The 24,553-nt window shown below is 28.8% G+C and overlaps 2 protein-coding genes and 1 long non-coding RNA gene across 6 annotated transcripts; 1 reads left to right on the top strand and 2 right to left on the bottom strand.

Moving 5' to 3' along the window:
* Positions 1-1,051: 1,051 nt before the first annotated feature.
* On the bottom strand, positions 1,052-13,030 carry LOC114130167 (uncharacterized). 2 transcript variants are annotated; one of them, XM_050207869.1, is made up of 6 exons: positions 12,443-13,030; positions 9,680-9,871; positions 7,908-8,053; positions 2,344-2,669; positions 2,084-2,284; positions 1,052-1,710 (listed from the first exon to the last, which is right to left on the bottom strand). In XM_050207869.1, exons 1-6 carry the CDS (start codon positions 12,528-12,530, stop codon positions 1,551-1,553), a joined length of 1,113 nt encoding a protein of 370 aa, XP_050063826.1. In that variant the 5' UTR covers positions 12,531-13,030; the 3' UTR covers positions 1,052-1,550. The 2 variants fall into 2 exon arrangements, with proteins under 2 accessions (XP_050063826.1, XP_050063827.1); XM_050207870.1 differs by lacking the exon at positions 2,084-2,284.
* LOC126552836 (uncharacterized) lies at positions 3,927-7,212 on the top strand. Of its 3 annotated transcripts, XR_007606281.1 has the most exons (5): positions 3,927-4,053; positions 4,230-4,562; positions 4,622-5,883; positions 5,949-6,021; positions 6,896-7,212. It is a non-coding gene; the product is annotated as an uncharacterized LOC126552836 (long non-coding RNA). The 3 variants fall into 3 exon arrangements; XR_007606282.1 differs by lacking the exon at positions 4,230-4,562; XR_007606280.1 differs by having other exon boundaries at positions 4,230-5,883.
* A 1,324-nt stretch (positions 13,031-14,354) lies between the features above and the next one.
* On the bottom strand, positions 14,355-22,915 carry LOC126552476 (uncharacterized). Its single transcript, XM_050207178.1, has 2 exons — positions 22,826-22,915; positions 14,355-14,672 (listed from the first exon to the last, which is right to left on the bottom strand). The coding sequence occupies exons 1-2, from the start codon at positions 22,913-22,915 to the stop codon at positions 14,355-14,357; spliced, it is 408 nt and encodes a 135-aa protein (XP_050063135.1).
* Between the last annotated feature and the right edge of the window lie 1,638 nt (positions 22,916-24,553).

Below are 24,553 nucleotides of genomic sequence, written 5' to 3'. Positions count from 1 at the left end.
TATTAGGGCTGGTGTAATTTTCGGCATAATGTAAACAGTAAACCTTGTCCTACGAACTAACTACTGTAAATGATCGATCGACGAATGTCTATTATTAATTTGTGCTATTCGATTGCGATGATGCAATATTTATATTATTGATACAACAATTATGGGGTTTACAATTTTTTTTAGATATTGTACAGATATCCGCGGCGGAATACGCTCGACGGATACGCCTTGTATAGCTAATCCGACGGGAAACGCGGCGGAAAACACCGTATATAGCCCCAGCCTAAATGTAAGCTAAATCACGCAATCTATAAATGCCTAACATTTTTAGCATTATCAATTTCCGATAGAATTAAACGTGTAAGTGATTTAAAATTATACAAAATTTGTTTAAGACAACATTTTAACAAAAAATGCAATATGTGTCCATGTCCTAAATATAATAAACCACATAACTCATTGTTACATCTATTATATCTATAATATATATATTATTCACTTTTTAATAATTAATGTATAGATTATTTTGTTTTTATTTTTAATTGCACAAAAATAATAATTATTCACCAATATTCCATTCCTAAACAAATTTATTTAGTATTATTATTAAATACTAATTTTTGTAATTACCTATATAAAACACATTGATTTAAATAAATAAAATACATTGTCTAGTTAACTCCAGAAATATTTTTACCCTCGCGCAGTGGCATAAATAGAAATTTTTCAAGATTTTCTGTGAGTTTTGAGGAGTATAAAACCCTCTATTGCAGCTCTATCCTAATAGGAATGGAGTTAAAAATACCACAAATAGGTAGCTCAAGAATGAATCCAAGTAGTATCTCGATCATGAAAAATAAGAGATACACATTTATTTATATTCGTTCTGAAAATTAATAATGTAATTATTATATAATGTATTATTGTAATGTAATAGGTAATTTAAAAATGTTGTTCAAATATTTCAACAATTTACTTCGGTGGTTCTCTTGAAAATATTATGGAAAATTTAATTATTTTTTTTTAATAAAAAGCGGAACAGATTCACTATTAAGACGTTAAGTTTAAAGTAATTGTTTAAAGAGAAACACTTTTTTTTGTGATCACAAAATTTAAATTTGACTTATGAGTGCGGTGCACTAAGGAACATGCACACATTTTAACGTTTTAACAGCGTCATACGCCGTCACATTATCCTCATCCATCAATCAGTACAAACAACGAAGTATGTTACAATTTTTATTTATAAAAATAACTAGTAAATTTATAAATGAATATGAATAACACGAAGTATTATTTTTGTTTCTCAGACTTATTCTATGATCGTAGGCTCTCAGTTATAGTGTTTTTGTAGCATTTATTTATTTCATGAATTTGTTTTTAATTTATAAGCTTTTAAATGAAATTTACGAATACATGAAAAAAAAAATTAAAAAGTTGTACACTTAATAAAAAAAGAACACAGGTTATTTGAAAGATATTACAAAAACATATTGTTACAGTAATACTTAGAACAAACTGTATTACTTATTATATATTTATAATCATTATTTACGGCCTTAACCTTGAATCCAACTATAACCTGTAATATCTGAATATGAATTTATTGTTGTATTTAACGAGCGCTTATGTCTTAACTGGATTTGCAAGAGCCGTTGCATGAACTCCATTGACAGTGGACGTGATTTATTCTTGTCCATGGTAGCAGCCATTTCGGTACTATCAAAATTGTCAAAAAAAAAAAAAAAAAATAATTAAAAAAATAATCGTAAATATTATATTAATATTATATTATAATTCTAGACTTTCAAAGTATTGGATGCACAACAATAATATTTCTTTTATTAATCATTATTCTAGTAAAAAGTATTTACATTTAAAACTGTGTTTAGATCATTGGAAAAAAGGAGAATTTTCGTGCTAGTCTGACTTAAAGAAAAAAATATAGCTAAAAAATGCTGAGCCCAATTCAATGGTAAACCAAAAACATTAGTGCTACACACGCCACTATAAATAGATGCATAACTTTGGTACTACAAAATTATAATCAAATAATATAATAAGTAATGAGGCATTTTGCTAAAATACTAACCTCTTGTTACTGTCTTGAACCACTGATCTCCTGGTCTTCCTGAAGGGGTTGGGCCGATTTCCGAAATTCTGTAAAATGTATCCCCGTCTCTCATACCGCTTAGCTATCGATTCTATGGACTCGGTGGTTGTCATATCAACCAACGGCGGTGTTGTTAACACGTCGAGTTTAGTCTTGTTAAATAGATGCATAACTTTGGTACTACAAAATTATAATCAAATAATATAATAAGTAATGAGGCATTTTGCTAAAATACTAACCTCTTGTTACTGTCTTGAACCACTGATCTCCTGGTCTTCCTGAAGGGGTTGGGCCGATTTCCGAAATTCTGTAAAATGTATCCCCGTCTCTCATACCGCTTAGCTATCGATTCTATGGACTCGGTGGTTGTCATATCAACCAACGGCGGTGTTGTTAACACGTCGAGTTTAGTCTTGTTAAACAGCAGCAATACAGAGCCCTTATTAAACTGGGGGATCATTTGCAGAAGTGAGGGAGAAAGCATGTGTAACAGGCCATCACACGAAGTATGCCCGCTAATAGCTATTTTAAATGTAGTGGCATCTCCGTTAACTGTCTCGTACATCTGTGGTAAGGACGAGGATAATGAGAATTAAAATTAATCAATATACATTATATATAAGTATAAGTAGTATATAAGTAACCTCAGATTAAAGAAAAACAAAAATCCAAGAACAAATTAAATAAATCTATGGTTAGACCAAATTACATCAAACTATCGTTTTACGCTTTAAGTTACAACTAATAATAAATAAATAATTTTTTAAATATTATAAAAATTGCTTAAAATTTCAAATAATACAATTACAGTAATATATTATATGTATTAGGGTGGTCCTTAGTAATAGAGGTAACATTTTTGAATTGAGACCCCTAAAATCTGATCTTATGCATATAAAAATAATGTGTGTAAAATTTGGTCAAGATTGATTGAACCTAAGACGTGCCCCAAGAGGGTTGATTATTTGAACTTAGGGTAGTTTTTCAGTTTTTCCTAATCATCTCATAAACTATTCTACTTACGATAAAAATGTATAAAACGTTTATTATAAATAATCTTATTTTCTAAAAAAAATGTTATTATTGGTAATACGCCTAAATCTATTTATTTACATGAAAAACAATAATGAAAATAATGTGTACATTTTCTGCTACATATCGATTTTACAGTATCTCCATACATTTATTGAATATACGAATAAAAAGTCTTATGTTAAATTGACGAATTAATGATATTATTTTTTCGTAATTGTCGTAATGGATGCATAATATTATTGGTTGCATATTGGTCATTAACTTGTTTACATCTGGGTTAAAAATAGAATAGAAATTATCTCTTTAAAAATACATTCACAATAGTGAATGAATAACCTCACACTGTATCGAAGTAGTCATTTGGTGATCAGTGACTATTAATCGTTTATTTATATTTTTAAATATTACTTTAAAATGTCGCGAAAACAAGTGTTTTTGGTTGGGATTATAAAAAATCAAATAACTGGTGGAAAGTTACCCTCAAAAGAGATATTTTAACTTTTTTTATAATATGCGTGTTTTTAATCTTAGTTTACAAGAAAACATGTCATTAGTTATTGACGAGTGTCTTATTTATTGGAAAAAAACTCGCATACCAACACATCATCGTTCGGATTGTATTGCTAAATGCAAAAAATTGTACACTGATTTACGAAACCTGGAAAATCATAAAACTCGTACAAGTGAATTAAATAAAACAAACGAAAAGAATTTAAAGATGGCTTAAAAGATTTGTTTGATATAGCACATGGTAACGCTCTATCTATGATAAAAATTGACGAAGACAAACAATTTTTAATTGCACAGCGAATAAAAGGACGGCCAAGGGTGTATGCTTGGAGTTGATACGAAACAAACAAAAATTGAAAAATTGAAATTGCGTAAAGAGAAACAACAGTCAGTCCTTGAACCAGGTATGTGTTATATAATTAAAAAAATATTTTTATTTTTTATAGTAAAGTATTTAAGCCGTAAATATTTATATATATTTTATTTGAATAACAACATAACTGATTTCTATCCATTTTATTTATTTAGATTAACAAGTTAATCCATTAATTTAACAAATTATTTTTTTTTAATTTATTAGTACACTATTCATCTTTGTCCGACTATTCGAACTCTTGTTGTGGTATCAATTTGCTAGAATCACCAAATCGTTTTATTCCTAGTACATCGGGTATCCAAGATAAAATTTTACCTGAATCTGGGCCAACAAAAACAAAAAGAGCTAGAAAAGAAATCATATCTCCACGATTATCAGCTGTTTTTGATAAGTGTAAAATAAGTAACAGGGATTGTGTCCATATATTAACTGCAGTTTTAGATGCAATATCGGTAGATCCAAATTAATATATCGAACATCAATAAAATCTGCCAGGGAAAAATTTCCACAGCATATTTTTAAAGAGATGAAATATAGGTTTGATAATTTAAATTTTAAATCATACGTACTTCATTGGGTTTCTAAATTATTACCAGACATAACTGGACATTTGAAAATTGATCGACTTCCAGTAATTGTTATAACACCGAATGTAGAACAGTTGTTAAGAGTTCCAAAACTTGATTCGGATACGAGATATGAAATAAGTTCTGCTGTATATGACACTCTAGAGAAATGGTCTTTATTAGACAAAGTACAGGTTTTTGTATTTGATACAACTGCTAGTAACACAGGTCGATTAAACGGTGCATGTCAAATATTAGAGCAAAAACTGATCGTGATATTTTATACTTGGTATGTAGGCATCATGTGTATGAAATAGTTCTGCAAGGTGTATTTACTGAAGTAAAATTAGCAACAAGTACAGGGCCAGATATTTCATTATTTAAAAAGTTCAGAAAAGAATGGAACACTATAGATACAAATTCATATTCAATATGGTCTACCGATAAAAATTTGAATGATATTTTAAAAGACGTTGCTGACGAAACAATACAATTTTGTATAAATAAAATTAAAGAAGATTTGCCTAGAGATGACTATAAAGAATTTCTTGAATTAATAATAATATTTTTAGGAGGTATGCCATCATGGAGGATACGTTTTATAGCTCCAGGTGCTTATCATCTTGCACTATGGATGGCAAAAGCGTTGTATTGTTTAAAAATATTTTTATTTCGATAACAATTCAAAATTACGCAACGTGAAGAAAAGGCATTAAAAAGATTATGTTGTTTTATTATTAAGTGCTATGCAAAATCATGGTTTTTAACTCCAAACGAAATTACAGCTCCAATGAATGATATAATGTTTCTAAAAAAATTAGAACTGTATAAAATAAACGATAAAGAAGTAGCAGAAAAGCAATAATGAAATTTATAAATCATTTATGGTATTTGAGTGAAGAGTGTTCTGCTTTTTCAATATTTGATGAAAGATTAAGTATTGACGCACGATTGAAAATGGCTGAAAAATTTTGCAAGAACAACCTGAAAGAGAACCACAAAAAAATTACATTGTGAAGTTTGAAGATGTACAACACTTTCTCGATAAAGATTTACCTTTGGATTTGTTAGGTCCCAATTCCAAAAATGTATTCAAAAGATTCAATATTCCTGAAGATTTTTTAAAAGTTCAACCAGAAAAGTGGCATGAATTAGAAGAGTACCAGAAAGGAAAAAGCATATTAAATTCAATAAAGGCAGTCAATGATATGGCAGAACGAGGAGTCTAACTTATGCAAGAATATAACGACAAGTTTATAACAAATGAAAATCAAAAACAATTTGTTTTACAGGTACCTAAAAATAAATCGAATATTTCAATATTAATAAATAAATAATATTATGTTGATATTTTTAGGTGGTTCAAGATTACAGAAAACAATATCCTGAATTTACTCGATATACTCTTAAGAAACCATATACCTACTTAAGTAATTAATTAAATATTTTTTTTATCTCATAATATAATTAATAATAATTATAACTATTATTTTTTTGAATTAAATAAATGAATAAAATATGTTTGTTGCATTTATAATTCATAATATAGCATTTGTATTGAAAATTTAATTTTAGGTTAGTTTAATAAAATACTATTATTCGTATTATTCATTGATTTATAAATATATGCTAAAAACCATCGATAGTGGAAATGGTGCACATTATATTTATTATTGATTTTATTGTAAGTCAATAGATTTGAGCTTATTTTTTATTATAACATTTTTCATAGGAAATAAGATTATTTATAATAAACGTTCTATACATTTTTATCGTAAGTAGAATAGTTTATGAGATAATAAGGAAAAACTGAAAAACTACCCCAAGTTCAAATAATCAACCCTCTTAGGGCACGTCTTAGAGTTAACTAATCTTGACAAAATTTTTCACACATTATTTGTACATGCATAAGATCAGATTTTGGGGGTCTCTGCTTCAAATTTTGAAACTTAAAAAATAAGGACCACCCTAATTTGTGCAACGTGCTGTGATGTCATATATATTAAATAATAATATACATAGGTATCAAATCATAGATAATAATGACCAAATCCTAATGGGAGATATTTCTTAGAAATCATAGACGAGTTCGTTAGAATAAATAATGATCAGTTATCTTGGGTCCAAAAAGTGAAGGGTAAAAATCAGCCAAAACACAATTAAATTTAGTAAGCGTAAAACAACGCTATAGACTATTAAAACAACTTACGCTATAGACTATTGAAACAGCGGAGCAGCTTTTCTTGGAAACGCTGGCCGCATCGATAATATTAAATTATATTATTATATTATATTATTATATAGCGGTATCGTTCATGGTCACATACGACATCATCGCACACGTGCTTACAATTTCACAGGAAATCATCGATATATGGTTGACGCAAATGCGTGGGAAGAGCGGATGCACGTGCACTGATCAGCAGAGACCTGCCGGTACCGCGGGGGTCTCTGGACGATATATAAGAGGGTCCAGATTAGACACATTTTAGACGTGATTTACCAGAGTTAGAGCGAGCACTTTCACGCCACCCAGTTCAATAATTTTATTATTTGGACTTAGAATATTTTTCAAAGTTTAATTTATTTAATTATTTGAACATAGAATATTTTTCAATAAAAAAAATACCTAAAATAATTCAACAAGTCTTCATTTTTTTTAGATCAAACCACTCGATACTACATTATTCTGTTGCTTGTACTTGGCACGTTACATATGTATATATAAACTTAATATATATGTCGAAAACCATATTGAAAATTAGTTTTTTCGCGAAAAGACTAGACTTTTTGCGATTTGATAAAATAAAATAATTAAAATGATTAGTATCATAAAATGATTTTAATTCTTAAAAGGCCTAATTGCTCTTAGTCTGTATGCATTAAACCTAAAAAACAACTGGCTGTTTGGAAAAATAATAAGTAGTTCAAAAACGGGCTACCCCCTTGAAAAGAGCATAGTCTTTTCGCAAAAACACTAATTTTCCATATGGCCTACGACGTACATAATTTTAAAATTGAACCTCTTGCAAGCTACAGCATTCACTGTTATACCTACAGAAATATTTTGAATTTCATAATAATACAATATACTTATTATCTAATTCTAAAATAGATATACCTATATTACTTACATTATGAATTATAAAATTAAAAATACTAATTTACCAACATAATAATTTATTATTAGGTAGTAAATATTTTATGTTTTTGAAAAAGGTGTAAAAATAAAAAATATATATACATTAATTATAATAATTTAAAAAACGGAATGATGGATCTGATTTAATAACAAATTTAAATTTAATCTACTTACTGCACATTTTTGATAAGGTTTTCCCGTTTTGTTTGAGGTTTCATCGTATAGCCTTAAGTACATACGCCCCTTATTGGTGTTTTCTGGCAGCACGGGTGATTTTTTCAGACAGTAAAAACTTAAGTGTTCCATACCTAAATTATGCGCTGGTGAACGACATAAAAAATAAAAGAGTTCAATGAATTTAGTATACTGGTATAGTATGAGGTATGGATATGTATAATAAACCTGTTTTTATAAACTTTATCACTATCAAATATTAAATATTGTTCTGAAATACCTATGATTTTATTGTTTTTTATAAAGATAAGAGATTGATGGGCAAACCGGTTAATTTGATTGCAGGACCGTAGCCCATTCAACTTCCGTTTTAAATAAAGATCAATTTCTAAAAGACTCTGGTTTTTTACAACAAAAATTCATTTTTATTTCATATCAACTTAAAACTGTCTCATAAGAAGTGTGGTTAAACATATGTTAGTGTAAACTAAATAAATTATAAAAATTATAAAGAAAAATAATAGTAGTGTTAATTTTTTACTCTGCATGATGTGCCTATACGGTACAATTATTATTTACGATGAAAAATCGTAGTATAATTACAGAAAATAAGCCATCTATTGAACAATACAATTCTATACATTTTGATCAATTAAAAAATCAATTTTATTAAAATCCATAATCCTAAAATGCAAATATTTGTTGATTATTTTTTTTTTTCATTTTTAAGGTATTTATAAGGTATAAGAAAGTAAACAAAACAAATTATACAGTGTAGGGCTTATAATATTAAATTTTAACGTTAAAAAAATGAAAAAAATGTTTGTAAAAGTAGAAATATATCAAAAAAAATATACATCGGGTAATTTTTTAAATAATCCATACGTGTTATTTCACTCGATAAAAATTTATCAATAATAGGTATTCCTAATGAACTTTTGTTTTTTTTTTAATTTAGGTGCACTGACTTAACTGAGCTTTAATTTTTTAAGCTATTTAGAATTTATCTTTTCGTTTAACTTTTTTTGACTGGAGCTGTTAAGAAATAAGTAAACAATAGACGGGATTACGGGAGCCGATTAGGATACACCGAACTGCTGCAGTACTGAGTGCTGCAATTCTAATACTTACGTAAGCGTAATCGTATAAAATGTCGAAACGTAAATGTTTGTTGATTATCGATAAATTTTATATTTTTAAATGAAGTCAATAAAGGAGTTATATTGCGAAAAAATATGGTATTCTGACAAGTTTACTTACGACTATGTTAAAAAAATGCGAAAAGAAGAAGATAATCAAAAGATAGTTTAAACTGACTATTCACTTATTAGACTAATGTATGTCGTGGACTTTGCTACAGTCACATCACCGCGAGTACTTAGTCATTCCTAGTTAGTACTTACTAGTGTCAGTAGTATTTTTATATAGCAGTTGCCTATCTATTTTTATTTGTTTTATTATATTAGAGTATTACATTATTATTCATATTATAAAGTACAAGTATTTTATTTTAGACAATTACCTGCTTTCTCACAACCATCTCAAACTTACCGAAGACGTACCTACTACGTCGTTAAATAATTAATGTGGTAAGTGGTAACGCCCTCAGTGACCTGCACGGCTATCACTACATCGGATAATAATATGAATTGTTTATTAAATAATTAATGCAACTAAGGGTTTACTGTTTTTAAACGAGAAGTGTTATCTTTGTCATAGACATAGAGCAGATTCTGTATTATAACTAAAATAGTAGTTTTTATATTATGTACCCTGATCACGACTACATTGCCCGCCATGTTGTACTCTATCAAACCACAAGCTGTACGATTGCCTCATTACGTTACTAGAATTGTAGTTGATATAGGCACAACCATTGATCACCAACGAAATAGAACTCATCACGGTTACTTGATATTCTGCGGATTCGAGCGGCGGACATCCATCTTGAATTTGTGGAGTGACTGTAATACATGGAAAATAAATATAATAAGTTGGTTTAGTTTATATGATGGATAAGCTAGGCGTGTTACGAGTAAAATCAAACTGGGTATATAGCATTTTGAAAAATAGGTAGTTAATTATTCAAAAACTTTGTGTAATTAGGTTTAAGTGTAATAATTTAATGATCAATCTTTAAATTCTTTAGAAGTTTAGAATCTGAATTCAGAAATAAAATGTAGCTTTACGTATCCTAATGAGTCTATTAAAATAACTTTTAGTACCTACAGTATAGTTAGGCTTATTTTTATGTGTATATGGTAGATAATTACAAATTTACAAAACACAACATTTTATCAAAATTATATCAACATGTGTTTTAATGACGTTATTATATATGAAAAAAATTAAAATATAGTAAGGAAAATATAAAATACTACATTAAACTTGACTACCACTACCCTTAAATAAGGTACCTTTTTATGTTATTTGGTACAAATCGAATTGCGGAGTTCGTCGATTGCGTCCCGGACACAGGTAAACGATTTTTTCCCTACCTTTTCTGTGTTCCGATTGCGTCCTATTGTTTAGTAGGTAAGCGTAAATTGACAAGATAAATCTAATATATTTATAATTTCCTTTACAATTTCTTAAAACTGTTTCACTTAAAACCCCTTTTTTTAAATGATGTATATTATTATTATTGTTTAACTCTGACGACTGACTAGATATGTATTTTTTGAGTTCTTTAATAATTCAACACTCAAAGTTCATTCGAATTAACAAAACAGCGAATCGACTCAAAATGTTGCAGTAGGTATGTAATGCTTGAGAAAATGTACCTGCAAGTACCTACGAGAAGTAAAGAAAATTATTTCAAACCAAAAAAAACAATTCCGACAACTTCATATTTTAAGCCCCGATAACTTATAATGTATAATAATATTGAAACAACCTCAAGGTCTTTGTCAATGCTTATCACAAATGGGTAGTAGGGAGATCATGTGAAATATGTGTATTATATATATATATATACTACTCCGGCCACTTTAATTTATAGTTAGGTATTATACATTAATTATAATTAAATAAAAAATTTCAATATTATAAAGTCTCGATTAACCGTGGTTTTTATTTATCCGTATGAACCCCTCCCAACCATTACCCCTGATAATTAAGGTTCCATTGTAGAATATTTTTAAGTACTAATTCTGATCCGTCACCTTTAATATTAAAATTCAATCATAATATTTTTTTTGTAGGCGTCCCCGTAAAATAATTATAAATAATAAAATACTGTAAAAATGTTTAATTAATAAAAATAAAAAATAAAAATATAATAATTAAATATTTTAATATTATTTAATAATTGAATTCTGTCTAGAAATAAAGGAAAAATATATTGAAAAAATATAGGAGCCGATATTACGAAAAAATATAACAATATATAAACATATAAAATAATGCATATATATTATATATGTATATTTATAATAATAATTATAAATAAATATAATAATTAGTAAAAAGTACTTAATATTAATTAAAAGTTAGCTTACAATAATTATAAAATAACTTAAATTTTGGTGTATTCAGGCATCAGACCATTAAAACATAAACCACCTTTTTCACCAATCACTGGAAATAATATCCTAGGCTGACTAATTATCTTCGTTCGGAATCGTTATTCGTATACAATGATACTTATCATTGGATTCAAATTTAACATTCCTATATAGGTAGTGATCCACACGGCACCTAATGTACAGCAGAGCAGTACCCATTTACTCGCTTTTTTATTTTGGTGACTATTGCATTATATTACATAGCCATAAGTTAATTTATTACAAACTTATGAATAATAACTTAATACTCCTATTATAATATTATTTTAATTTGATTAAAAATATTATAAAACGTAGTTATTTTTGTTTTCAATCTTTCTTTTATTGCAGTTATCGTGTTTTTTATTATTAAAATATTAAATTGATTAATTTAAAATATTTATATACAGTAGAAATTGTTTATAATAGGTACCTTTTTTTAAAAAAAAATAATTTAATGAACTAATAAATAGTTTCAATACTTTATTTGTGATTTTTTTTTTTAAATCTATTTTCAATGGTTTTTTAAAGAATTTTTGTAAGATTTAGTTAGCTTTATTCCATTTATTTTAGTTTTTATTTTATTTTATTTGTTTATTTATAATTATTTACAAATGAAAATTGATACTTATTGGACGATAATTTTATCAAAATTCAATATTTTAGATTAGAATAATGATAATAATTTTTAAAATTTCTTGTTGAAAATTATTTGTTTAATTAAAATATTGAACCTCTTTTGAAACTACCCATTTTCCTTAGAGAAATATATAAATGATTTAAATCCACAGTCCCTTTATCTGCGCATAATAAGTAGCTTCTTAACACCGAAGGACAATTACTTAATAAACAACAACAACAACAACAACAACAACAACAAAAAGTTTTATAAATGATAACTACTATATAATAGTAATTATAAAAATATTATAAAAATAACTTATTCAATTCTAAAAAATACGAAATGAAAAATGTAATGTATTTACTCGCCTTCTAGCATATCCTTATCCGTTTGCAAGTCAGCTCCGGCACCGATACTAATGATGACAGTTATTACGAGTACCACAAACGTCGACATCGTGATGTTGTGCTTTTATAAATGCGGGTCGAGAAAACGAGATAAATGTAAGTCGGCGCACCAATGTTGAGAATTCAATAAAAGCAGGTAGGTATCCGAACGGGCAAAAGCAACGGGTTTGGAAGACTGAAACACGACGGAAAATGGAATATTGTACAATAGCTGCACACACATTCTCCGTGAGTTATTTTATAAGGCATTTCGACGGCAATGATGGCGGCGGGAGTGGTGGTAGTCGTTCCCACCACCAGCCGCGTAACACCAGGCTTACACCGGATGCACCTGCGTGTGCACACGTCCTGCCCTACGGATTAATGTTCAATATTGTGGTGGGACACGCGAAACTCCGCGCGCGATAGCGTTGTCCGAACGCGATTGTAACCGCCGCCCAGACGAAAGAATTCCATCGCCACCGCTGCGGTGTGTGGTGGTGGTGGTGGGTGACCTTGATCGGCGCACAACCTCCGTCCGCTTCTACTCGGTGCCGAACGACGGCAGACATCTTGATAATATATAATACAACCGAGCCACGAACTGGCACGAACACCCGACTAATGGCCGGCCGGTCGAGTGTTTTGTGCGTCCCGCCGAACGGTGGATGATCAAGACGACAGTGAAAATATCAAGCTTTTTGTGGTGATACAAACGTATGTTCCGCTAGCAATATTTGATAAGGTAGTGCAGGGTTCCCAAACACGTGAAAAAACTACAAAATACACAAAAATCATATTTAACCAATAGATACCGCAAAACACTAGCAATACAAATCAAATTAAACAATATCCGACACATACGAGGTACGAGGGCGACCAAGTTTGGTATTTTTTTTTAAAACCCATACAAGTCCGTCTCCACTTTAATATAAGTTATAAGTTTTAAGTAAAAAACAGAAGTCTTAGGTATATACACATAGGTGTGCGCAGACTTCTGAATCAGGTATGGTTAAATTTAATCTGACCCCCCCCCCCTCTGTCATGGCGACCCAAGAAAAAAATTGTAGAAATTTCCAATACAAATTACGAAGTGACCTTTTTTGTTGGTGACTGGAAAATGTTAACAATCAGCCCTACCCGTGCGCACTCCTATGTATATACATATATACTACTCTAACAGATAATTATAAATAGTAAAATATAATTGTTAATAGATAAGAGGCCAATATAGGTAATTTTTTAAAAGAAATATTTCAGTACTAAAATGTTTTTGCAACTTACAAGTGGGCGTCATAAATCTGTGTTTGCGGTGTGGCCTAATCTTGATTTTCCGGTTATCTGAAAAATATATTTATCAATAAATTAAAAATATCTAACTAGTATTTTAACATAATAAATCTAATCAAAGTATATTCAATTTTTGTTAAGATTTATACATGCCTAAAAATCATTAAAATACATACATTGCAATATATACCTACTAATGTTTATAAATATGTTGATTTCAATAAATAAAACAATAAACATTGAATAACGATTAGGATAAATGGTAATATTTTAATTACTTATAGGCAAATATATTTACCTATTAGGTATATGTAGTTGTTTATTAATGTTATGTTATACTAACTTTGAATTTTTGATATAGATATTTTATACGGTTTTTGATATAGATATTTTACACGATTAAGAATAACAATTTTATTTATTAAAAATATTAATTATTTGTGATAAAAACATAATTATCGTAAATATCATCAATACCTTTTTTAAGGCGCCTATGGCATTTCGCAGCTTTGTGGCCTATTTTGTGACAGGTGTGGCATTCTGTAATTAATTAAAATTTAAATGTTTTAATCAAAGTAGGTATATTATGTTAACTGAAATGAAATTAATTATCAAACGTACTGCCGTTAAACATATGCTGCTGCTGCCGCTGCTGCCCTTGCTGCTGCTGCTGCTGCCACTGCTGGTACGGTTGCTGTTGTACCAGCAGCTGCTGGTACGGTTGCTCCTGCTGGAACGGTTGCTGCTGCTGGTACGACAGCTCCTGCTGGAACGGTTGCTGCTGCTGATACGACAGCTCCTGCTGGAACGGTTGCTGCTGCTGGTACGACAGCTTCTGCTGGAACGGTTGCTGCTGCTGGTACGACAGTTGCTGCTGGTACGCCATCATACGGATCATATGGATATAATTAGCGGGAAACATCTAAAATAATTACATAAAAATTAAAAAAGCTTTAAAAGCTGCGCGTAGCGCATTAATTATATTGTGTAAAGCAGTTTTGTTTGAAAAACCTCTATAATTCTTGTTAGCCACAACATTAGAAAGCAATGCTACTAAATTGTTTACCTTTAAACATTTTTTAAAATATAAACAAACAACAAACTACAATTAATAATGTATTTTTAACTGTGATATAATTAATTTATATTTATATATTTAATGGTTATGGATATTATGATTAAGGATAGTTTTGTATTACCTATTATACACGTATACGTATTAGACTATTAAACACAGACGTGCATGGCACGCCATGCGTTCGACATCGAGATAGTCGCAATAACGCACAAGTACCTTATTATAATTAGGGAATTATAATCTAGGAATTTATCAGCAAATATATAATAATAATATTAATTGATAATAATAATAATATAATATATTTAATATTAATAAAACAAAAATGGAAATACTTGGTACATACAGTGATATAGAATATAGATCAGGCAGATCAGCACAACCGCAGTACCGCACAGGTCTGAGTACGATCAAAGATTAAAATCTAAGGAATAACAGCTACAGACATCGACTAATAAACGACCAATTGATGAAGAGAAAAATCGATAGAAAATAATCGATTAATTATTTGAAAATATATTATTTATACATATACACATAATCATATATTATAAGACTATTTATAATTGCAATAGGTAATGGTAGTTTATGGGTAATTCCACGGGATTTACAATGGAAAAATAGTATACGTATTGTAAACAATATATATAATAGTATATATAGATAAACATAAACTAGTATACGCAGGAATACGAAATCTTAATAATCTTTATTATAATAATAGTAATTATATCATCATGTTTTTCTGTCGCCACGGTCAGAAATAACTAATAAGTAATAACCTACAGAAACATTAAAATAAATAATAAACGGAAATATCAAATAACACAACAGCCAACTACCATTTAATTACTGATTATTAAGAATCAGGATATTAAGCATTCACAAAGTATAAAATTACTTTGTGAATGCTTTAAATTTGTACCACAGAACATGATAAAATTTTATCATGCCACAGAATAGAATTATTATAGAATAGTGTGTACTATGTACTTTCTGTTACAGTATACTGTTATGGTTTTTGATTTCGTACAAAAATGTAGATATCTATATACGAAAATATTAAAAAATACATAATATGTATAAAAAATATCTAGATAAATTGATATAGATGACCGAAGTTTTCATCTAAGATAAAAAAATAGATGATCAGTAGATTTTTATCTAGATAAGATAATAGATAATGACATTTTCATCTAGATAAGTCCCAACTCTGTAATACTCTTCAAGATGATCAAGACATAAATCATAAATCATAATTAATTCCAAAACTCTTCGTTCATTTTGTCTAACAAGGAGATGTATGATAATTATGCAGTATTAATAGAATTTTTTGATAATATTTCCAAGGAAAAAAATGAAAATGGAGCAAAAGTCAGTGGTTATAGCAAACAATTTCTTATTTTTTACTTTTTGTTTTATACAGAAAATAGAAATAATGATTATTATTTTTGAAAGGGTTGAAATCTTAAATTCAGAATTTCAATGAATATCTTTAATTTTTCAAGAAGCACAAAAGCACAATTAAAAATTAAAAACATTATCATATCTATTCAACAACTAAGAGACACTTGATTTGAACTTATGGGAACGTCATTGGCCATTGCTATTTAAACTATAGTTATTTCGGAGTTATTTATTTCATTATTTGTAATACGCGGTACGTTAAATACAATAGGACAGAAATGTAGACATAATATAATAATATGTATGGCGTATAAAATGTATGATCTTTATTATACAGTAATACAGTATACACGATTATGTTCTTTATATTGTTTCAACTGTTTAAACCAATAACTATTATTAGGGCAGATGACTTGTAGGTAGCTATTATATATTATAAGTATGCATTTCAGCATTTGTCTACCTACCCAAAATAGGCAATAGGCATACATACACATACGATTGAACACAAAAATGTAAATTTATCGGCGTACGCGTAAGTCGTAAAACGAAAAATATGTAAAGATGCAAGAAAAACTTAAGCTTCTTTGTCTTAAATATATTAATAGTGAAAAAGAATAAGATATTTTTATAATTGCAATAGCAAATATAATGCGATAATTTATATGATATTAATACGATATTTTATACAATTTATTACCTCTTTTTAAACAGATTTTTTATAATTTTAATTTTAACTGACTATATTTATTTAAATATTATTAAAACTATAATCTATAACTATTTACTGTAGATATGATTATTATATAAGGCAACATATTATTTTTATTATTATTTTATTACCCACTGTATTATAAAGTATAAAGTTATTAAAATGTGCTTTAAAAATGAACAAATTTATAATCAACAAAATTATGAGTATTAAAAATACAGATTTTTATAATTTTTTTTTATTTGGATATTTTGTCCTATACATTGATTATTTTATCCCTGGATATTTTAAACTTGGATATTTTACTATAGGACAGAGGTAAAAAATTTTAAAATTTTAAAAATGTAAAAAAAATAATTATATAATACTTGATAAATATTTTATTATATTTTTATGAATCAAATATTTTTTGTATTCGTTAATTGTGTGGTTTAAACGTTGTTTGTCGGCTAATGCCATTTTATTGAAACGCCCTTTAGATGCTGATATAGTTTTGGTCTCTTATGTTTTCTTCAGAACGGATATAACCAAATGAATAGAAGGGTGTGGATTATGAAATTGGGCATGTATGTACTATGGAAACTCTCCGATCCATTTGTTGTACTAACAACAATAAAAATATATAAGAAAACTTGTTAGGTTATAGTATCTACTATGTTACTATGTATAGTTATTTAGTATTACCGAGGATTTTCTGATGGCTCTTGAGCCCAAATTTTTGGCGGAAATAGACAATCATCTTCTACGTACGTATTTAATATATGATCAGAAAATAAGCATCCTATATCTATATTTGGACATATAGATACAACTATACAAGTTCAACGAATGTATTTTCTATCTCATGTGGACATGTGGTGATAGGAATGGCAACCCGAAAAATAGTTTCAACCATTTTCCTAACTCGTCGTCGTTAGTATATTATGCTGTACAGAGTTGCTGCACAGCATTTATCTGTAAAGTTAATACCTTTAATATTATAATTTTATAATGTATATATTTATAATACATTTTAACTTTAATTACTTTTCGCCACCAATACTGTCCTAAATGAAATCGACATGCTTGAATTTCAATACTTGAGAATACTTCTCGATATGCTTTATGGGCGCTTATTTCAAAATCTTAATGTATTTTGCGAATAACAAGTTTTTTGAAAATAAGTTTTTCACACAAAGCTGTTCTGTAATATATAATTTATGTTCAACACAATCGGCATTAATTTCAACCCATGCTTTTATTTTTTCATTAGTTTGTAATTTGTTGATTAAATTATGTCTGATTTTTTTTTTATGTTTCAATTTGTCAAAATTTTTTTCAAAAATATTTTAAATATTATCGATTATAGAATTAAGCATTTTCGTTGGTGCCTTAAGGCCTGTGTTAAATGAAGAATAATTTATATTTATAATTAGCATTTGATTTTTATCGTTTAAATCTTAATATTTATAAGATATTTTATAATGAATGCTATTACCTCACATCGATTCTTGGAAACAATTAGTGAATGAGGATTACTGGATAGGTAGATAGATATGTACTATAAAAAACTAATCATTACAGGTTTGATGTATGTAAAAATAAAATAAGACGATGATTTTTGGAAAAATAACATGGAAACCAAAATTAAAACGTTTTATTTAGAAAATCTTTAACCAGTCTTAATCAAAGAAAATGTAATGCAATAAATCTTTTAATACTTTTTTTAATACTAGCCCCCTGTGTTGTAATTGTTGTGTAGACGTGCCACGTGCAGTGGTGACGTGGTGTGTGTCAATCTAACACCGACTTTTCCACATTCTGTATACTAATACTACAGCCAATATAGCATTACTATGATGGTAATGCCAGTGTAACCGCGAAAATGTACCTCAGTGATATTTTACCCCACTGAGTTAAAATATCACTAGCGATTATTTACCCCGGTAAAATTTCGCTAGGTATATTTTACCTCTCCACGGGTAAAATTTCACTAGCGATTTTTTACTTCCGGTAAAATTTTACTAGCGATTATTTACCCCAAGTAAAATCTCGCTAGGCATATTTTACCCTAGTAAAATTTCACAGATGATATTTTCATAAGTGAATATTTACCCCGGGGTAAAAATCCACTAGATTTAAAAAATTAGGTATTCGATTTAGAAACAATATGTTTAGGTATTTATAATGTGTTTAAATTCTTCCTCTTACATTCCTAAACATTGACACTATACTAACAATTTATGTAGGTAGACAATACATAAATCTTTTACTTTAACTTAACTCAATAAATTAAAATTGTAATAATTTATAAATTACTTTTAAAAGACAACTTATAAACCTATGTCTAACTTACAATGGTGGGCATTAACTTATTAAAAAGTTAAAAAGTTAATTTTTTTTTACTTAGCTTTTTACAGTTAATTATCATTATTTTACAGTTAAGTTAATTAATTTTTTTTTTTATCACGTGGAACCATCAGACAAAACTTGGTTATTCTTTCGATTTTGGTAATTTATTTTTCAGATAAAATAATATTATAATATCATCAATTCATAATAATCAAATTATATTTTAATCAATAGGTACTTAAGTAAATACTAAATAGTAATAATTAGTATTCTATCTATTGTATGGACTGGTTATTTTTTTTACTGAATTATTATATAACTTTTGGTGAATTAGTAAAAACATTAATACTCCTTGAACAATCTTTTAAATAAAATATCAATTACTTAGTTAACTGATAAAATCACGATTTTAAAGTTACCTTTAGTGTGCTTCTTATTACAATTCTAGTGTTTTCTTAATTGAAGTTCGATAGTTAGGATCACGGCTAATATTTAGTAAAAAAACAAATTTATGACAATTTGGCTGTAAAAATAGTAAAATGTTTATTATAATATATTATTCATATTATCAATAAATTATGATTAAAAATTAAATTTTTAAGTACAGTTGAATTAGATGCGACCACAGATTATATCAAAGGAAAGATCTTAAACCGTGGAATGCGGCATTGCGGCAACTCCATTATCAAAATAAACTGATTAAATAACCATTGAACAGTGTAGCCACAGCAAAGATTTAAACCAAGTTTTATTTTAAATCTCATTCAAATTAATGTATTTTACCCGCCAGTATGGAAATTCGAAAAAAAACATTATTAAAAAACAAACCTTTTTAAAAGGTTAAAACTCAATTTATTTTTATTAATTATTTTATTTTAATTTATTTTGAAGTCAACCGCGTTCGAACACTTTGTTTTATTGTTATTGTTGACTTGTTAAAGGTTGAATAAGTAATAAATAAAGAAATTGAACAGTAGCAATAGATTTTTTCGTAGGTCAGAAAAGTACTAAATAGCTGATGAGTCGAACAGCAAAATATATTTGGTAGGTAGGCAATAAACAAACAATTGAACGTTAGCAATAGATTTTCAGGATTAAGATAGGCAACAAATTGACGATTAGCAATAGATTTTGGGAACCCTTGAATTCTCTTATCAAATATTGCTAGCGGACCGTACATGTGATACAATGCGTATGATATATTACGGTTCGTCGTTTGTAATTATTCAGTACACGACAGCTGTGCACTTTTTAGTTATACGTGTTAGGTACCTACTCATTGTCACCGACGAAACTCGTCTTACCACTTTTATTCGCACTCGAATCGCGTACCGTAGGCACGACGTCGCTGTCGTCCGACCGTCGAGACGATTTTTTTCCGTGTCCAACGTTCTCCCGTCTCACGCACGACCACGCACAACATTTTGACTGGCTCCGACGTGACTTACCGTACCGTAACTCCAAACCGTCGACTTGTTTTTTTACGTCATTTGATGGCATCATCTCAATTCGTCGAACGCTTTTTGTTATTTTTCATATTTATCATATTTGTTGTTGTATAATCGATAAAAGTTTATTTTCATTCGACGCGAACACGTCGGACGTTTATTTTTCGTTATTTTGGTAAACTCGTAATCGTCATCGTAATTTATTATTAACTAGAACTACGATACCAAGGTGGATATATACGGTGGACGGTGGACCATGACCACGGACTAAGATTAACAGGACTGGAAACGAATAATACTGCACAATATAATAAAAAGATCCACATCTGTTACGGAAAGTCAACGAGCGATTGTGGCGCCATCTCCTAGTCAACGTGTACAAACCTTACATCACAGAATAAAACAATGTTTACATGTTACTTGTTAAATTAAAATAAACCTAGTATCCAAACAATTTAAAAATATTGTAACTAAGTACCAAAAAAGAAATGAACTTAAACTCAAAGTATTAATTAGAATATTAAATTAGTTAAATAGTTAGTAGTTGTTTACATTGAAACAGACTTACCGGCTATTTTATTGTACAGCTCTGGATTGTCTGAAAATTACGGACTAAAAGTCTATGCTAAAAATAAACAAAAAAATGTTCAATAGCTATTTTATGTTATGTATACAATTACCAATATTACCATTTATCCGTATTCATTGTAAAATATTACGAGTAATACTAATTATCAATCGCGGTGACAGTAATAAAAAACTGTAACAATAAGTGCATATTGAAATATTTTAAAATGGTTTATAAATGCTCTGTTCAAACTGCAAGAGTCATGAAAAAACATTTAGGAAGTGTACTCTATTTTTTATACCTGCCGACCCTATTCTAAATACATTATGGAATAATGTAGTTTCTAAAAATAATAATAAAGTTACTATTGTGAAAAAAATATGTGAATTGTATTTTACGAATGATGATTTGGTTAAATCTTATGTAAATTGGCCAGATGATGTTTCTGACCCATTACTGCAAGTTAGTACCTATTTGAAATATTTATTATACCTCTTGAAAAAATCTCCCTTATGTACCATAAATTATGCCATAGTAACCATATTATTTTGAAATTATTTAATCGATACTATTATAATTAATAACTCTTTATTACCTAACAGAGGCGGCTTAAACATGTATATGACTGGGACAGGTATTCATTATTAATATTATTGAAATTATTTGAAATAGCTATACCTATAACTTATTATTTATCCTGAGGTATTTTAATATTTTTTAATCTGTATTATGAGCAAAGCTGGGCAAGTTAGTCATTTTTTTAACTAGTTGAAGTTAAGTTACTTTAATAAAAAAACTATCTAAGTTAGGATATAAGTTAGTTTCTGAAATTGTCAACATTTCTAACTTAGTTAGTTAGAAGTTAGTTTGGTGAAAATAGTAACTAAAGTTAAAGTAGAAGTTAGAAGTTATTTTTTTTTATAGATTAAAAAACTTTTTTTGTTAAAATGTAAATAATAAGTTATCTAATTTCAATTATTGGTTAAAACTGAAAAATTGAATTAAACACCTAGTAAAAATGGTCAAAATGTTCTAATTAAGTAAGTAATAATTTCAATCTCTTGAAAATTAATTTGTATATCACTTGTCGGTTATTAGAACATGAAAGGTGAAACAAAATTACTTAAAAAGTAACTTTTTAACTTACCTAATTTTAACTTTCTAACTAGTTAGTGCCCAGCTTTGATTATGAGTAAATAATATATATATAAATACATTATAATTAAAGGCATAGCCAGTATTTTTTATGAGAAGGGCTAAACACTTTTAACATGAGTTATTGAAAATCAAAAACAAAAAAAAAATTAATAAATACTTTTAATAATACTTTTTTAACTCAAATATTCTATTATACAACTAATAACAAGAAATTTATTAGTAAAATTTGTAAGACAATTTCTATATTTAAATTTAAATATTTAGAACAATATAAAAAAATTAGCACCCATCGACGAAACTTTTCTTAACGAGTATAGATACTCGAGTTTTATTCAATCTGTGAGTAAAAATAAGCCAGTAAAATTAAATCTACTTCCACCGACTGCTGATGCTGCTGAGATGCACCTGTTACGTGTTTACTACCAGGTTTAGAAATGGTTGGGTAATGATTTGAATCCCACATATTGGGGTTAGATTTTAAGGAAAGGTGTCTTAATGCCTAGGAGAATGTTGCAATTCCCTGCCTCAGATTGCCTTCTTAATATGATTTTCTGTAAGTGCGTGAAAGGTTGTGGAGCACTATGCGGCTGTCGAAAACTAGGATTGGACTGCTCAGTAGTTTGCGCTAACTGTCACGGGCAATCATGCTACAATTCACCCCCACTTGAAAGTACGGTCGAGGAGAATGATAATTCCAATAATACTTCTATTAACCCTAACGATGTCATGGAGCAGGCAGCTGAAGAAATTGAAACATCAGAAAATATCTATTATAGCGACGGATATGAGATGGAGGAAGAAGAAGAAATCTAACTCAAAATGTAATGGTACATTTTTTATTTTTATTCGTAATATTGTTTTTTAGTTGTGGAATAGGTCTACTAGGGATACTACGTAAAAAAAAAACGCACCTAGTACTCAACCTCCGTAGGTGATGTGGAATAGAAATAGAGTAAGAAAAATGTAGTATAGACCGTACAACGACGATTTTCATAAATATCTCTCTCGGAAAAAAATTCTGATAAATACTAATTTTTACTTAATTTTTTTCTTGAAGCTTTTTGATTGTAGGCTTAATGACCTTTGATAATGTTTTATAGATAATTTACTCAGCTTTAATTTATTATATAGGTAATTTAATTGTCCAGTTGATATTTTAGGAGGTATTTGTGAAAAACTGATTTTTGAGCAATTTTCACCCTTAAAAGATTAAGCACAAGTGTTATCACCGGGGACTTTTAGGAGAATATTCAGGACTCTAAACTAAAACGAAAAACCAATCAAAACCTTTTGTTTGATTTACTCCGAATAGAAATTCTAACTGCTATGGACTACCATCCAAAAATACTCACTCAAAAAATCACTCGGCTTTGATCTGATTACGTCCGAAGTAGTTAGGTTCCTTCCTAAAAAAGCCATAGTACTAACAACATATATATTTAATATTATTCTCAGATTGTCATATTTTCTGATGTTATGGAAATTCTCTAAAATAGGACTATTTTCTAAACCTGACAAACCACTCGATACCCTAACTTCATTCAGACCAATGAGTCTCTTGCCATTCCTTTCAAAAATTTTAGAAAGACTCATTTTAAGACGCATAATACCACATATTATCACTAACAATATACTATACTTCCAAATACTCAGTTCGGGTTCCGCAATTCACCTAGCACAATACATTAATTACATCGAGTTGTACATCCCTTGGAAAAAAGCTTTATTGCTCTTGTATTTTTCTAGACGTTGCACAAGCCTTCGACCGGGTTTGGTATGATTTAAACTTAACAAATTTCTCCCCTCCCCACTATACCTATTAATTAAATCTTATTTAACTGATAGACACTTCCAAGTTCAATTTAATTCGTCGATATCAGAAATCGCACCAATCAAAGCGGGTGTACCACAAGGTGGTATACTTTCCCCTTTTCTGTTTAACATCTATGTAGCAGACCAACCCACTATGCAACAAACCATCGTAGCGGATTATGCCAACGACAAGGTTATTTTATCTATCAATGAAGATCCTATAATTGCCTCATCAAACTTACAAGTACATCTTAACCACTTGTCCGAGTGGTATGATAAATGGCGGGTA

The sequence above is a fragment of the Aphis gossypii genome, chromosome X (assembly GCF_020184175.1).
Source record: "Aphis gossypii isolate Hap1 chromosome X, ASM2018417v2, whole genome shotgun sequence".
In the NCBI taxonomy this organism is placed as follows: domain Eukaryota; kingdom Metazoa; phylum Arthropoda; class Insecta; order Hemiptera; family Aphididae; genus Aphis; species Aphis gossypii.
This window is presented reverse-complemented; position numbering and strand designations above follow the sequence as displayed.

Coding starts and splice junctions, on each gene's coding strand:
- LOC126552476 (XM_050207178.1), bottom strand. CDS start 22,915: ATGTGGGATTCAAATCATTACCCAACCATTTCTAAACCTGGTAGTAAA. Junction 14,673..22,825: donor AGCATCAGCAGTCGGTGGAA/GTAGATTTAATT, acceptor TAATTATTTTAG/ATGTTTCCCGCTAATTATAT.
- LOC114130167 (XM_050207869.1), bottom strand. CDS start 12,530: ATGTCGACGTTTGTGGTACTCGTAATAACTGTCATCATTAGTATCGGT. Junction 8,054..9,679: donor GCAATGTAGTCGTGATCAGG/GTACATAATATA, acceptor GTCGTTCACCAG/CGCATAATTTAGGTATGGAA. Junction 2,285..2,343: donor GTTCAAGACAGTAACAAGAG/GTTAGTATTTTA, acceptor ATAATTTTGTAG/TACCAAAGTTATGCATCTAT.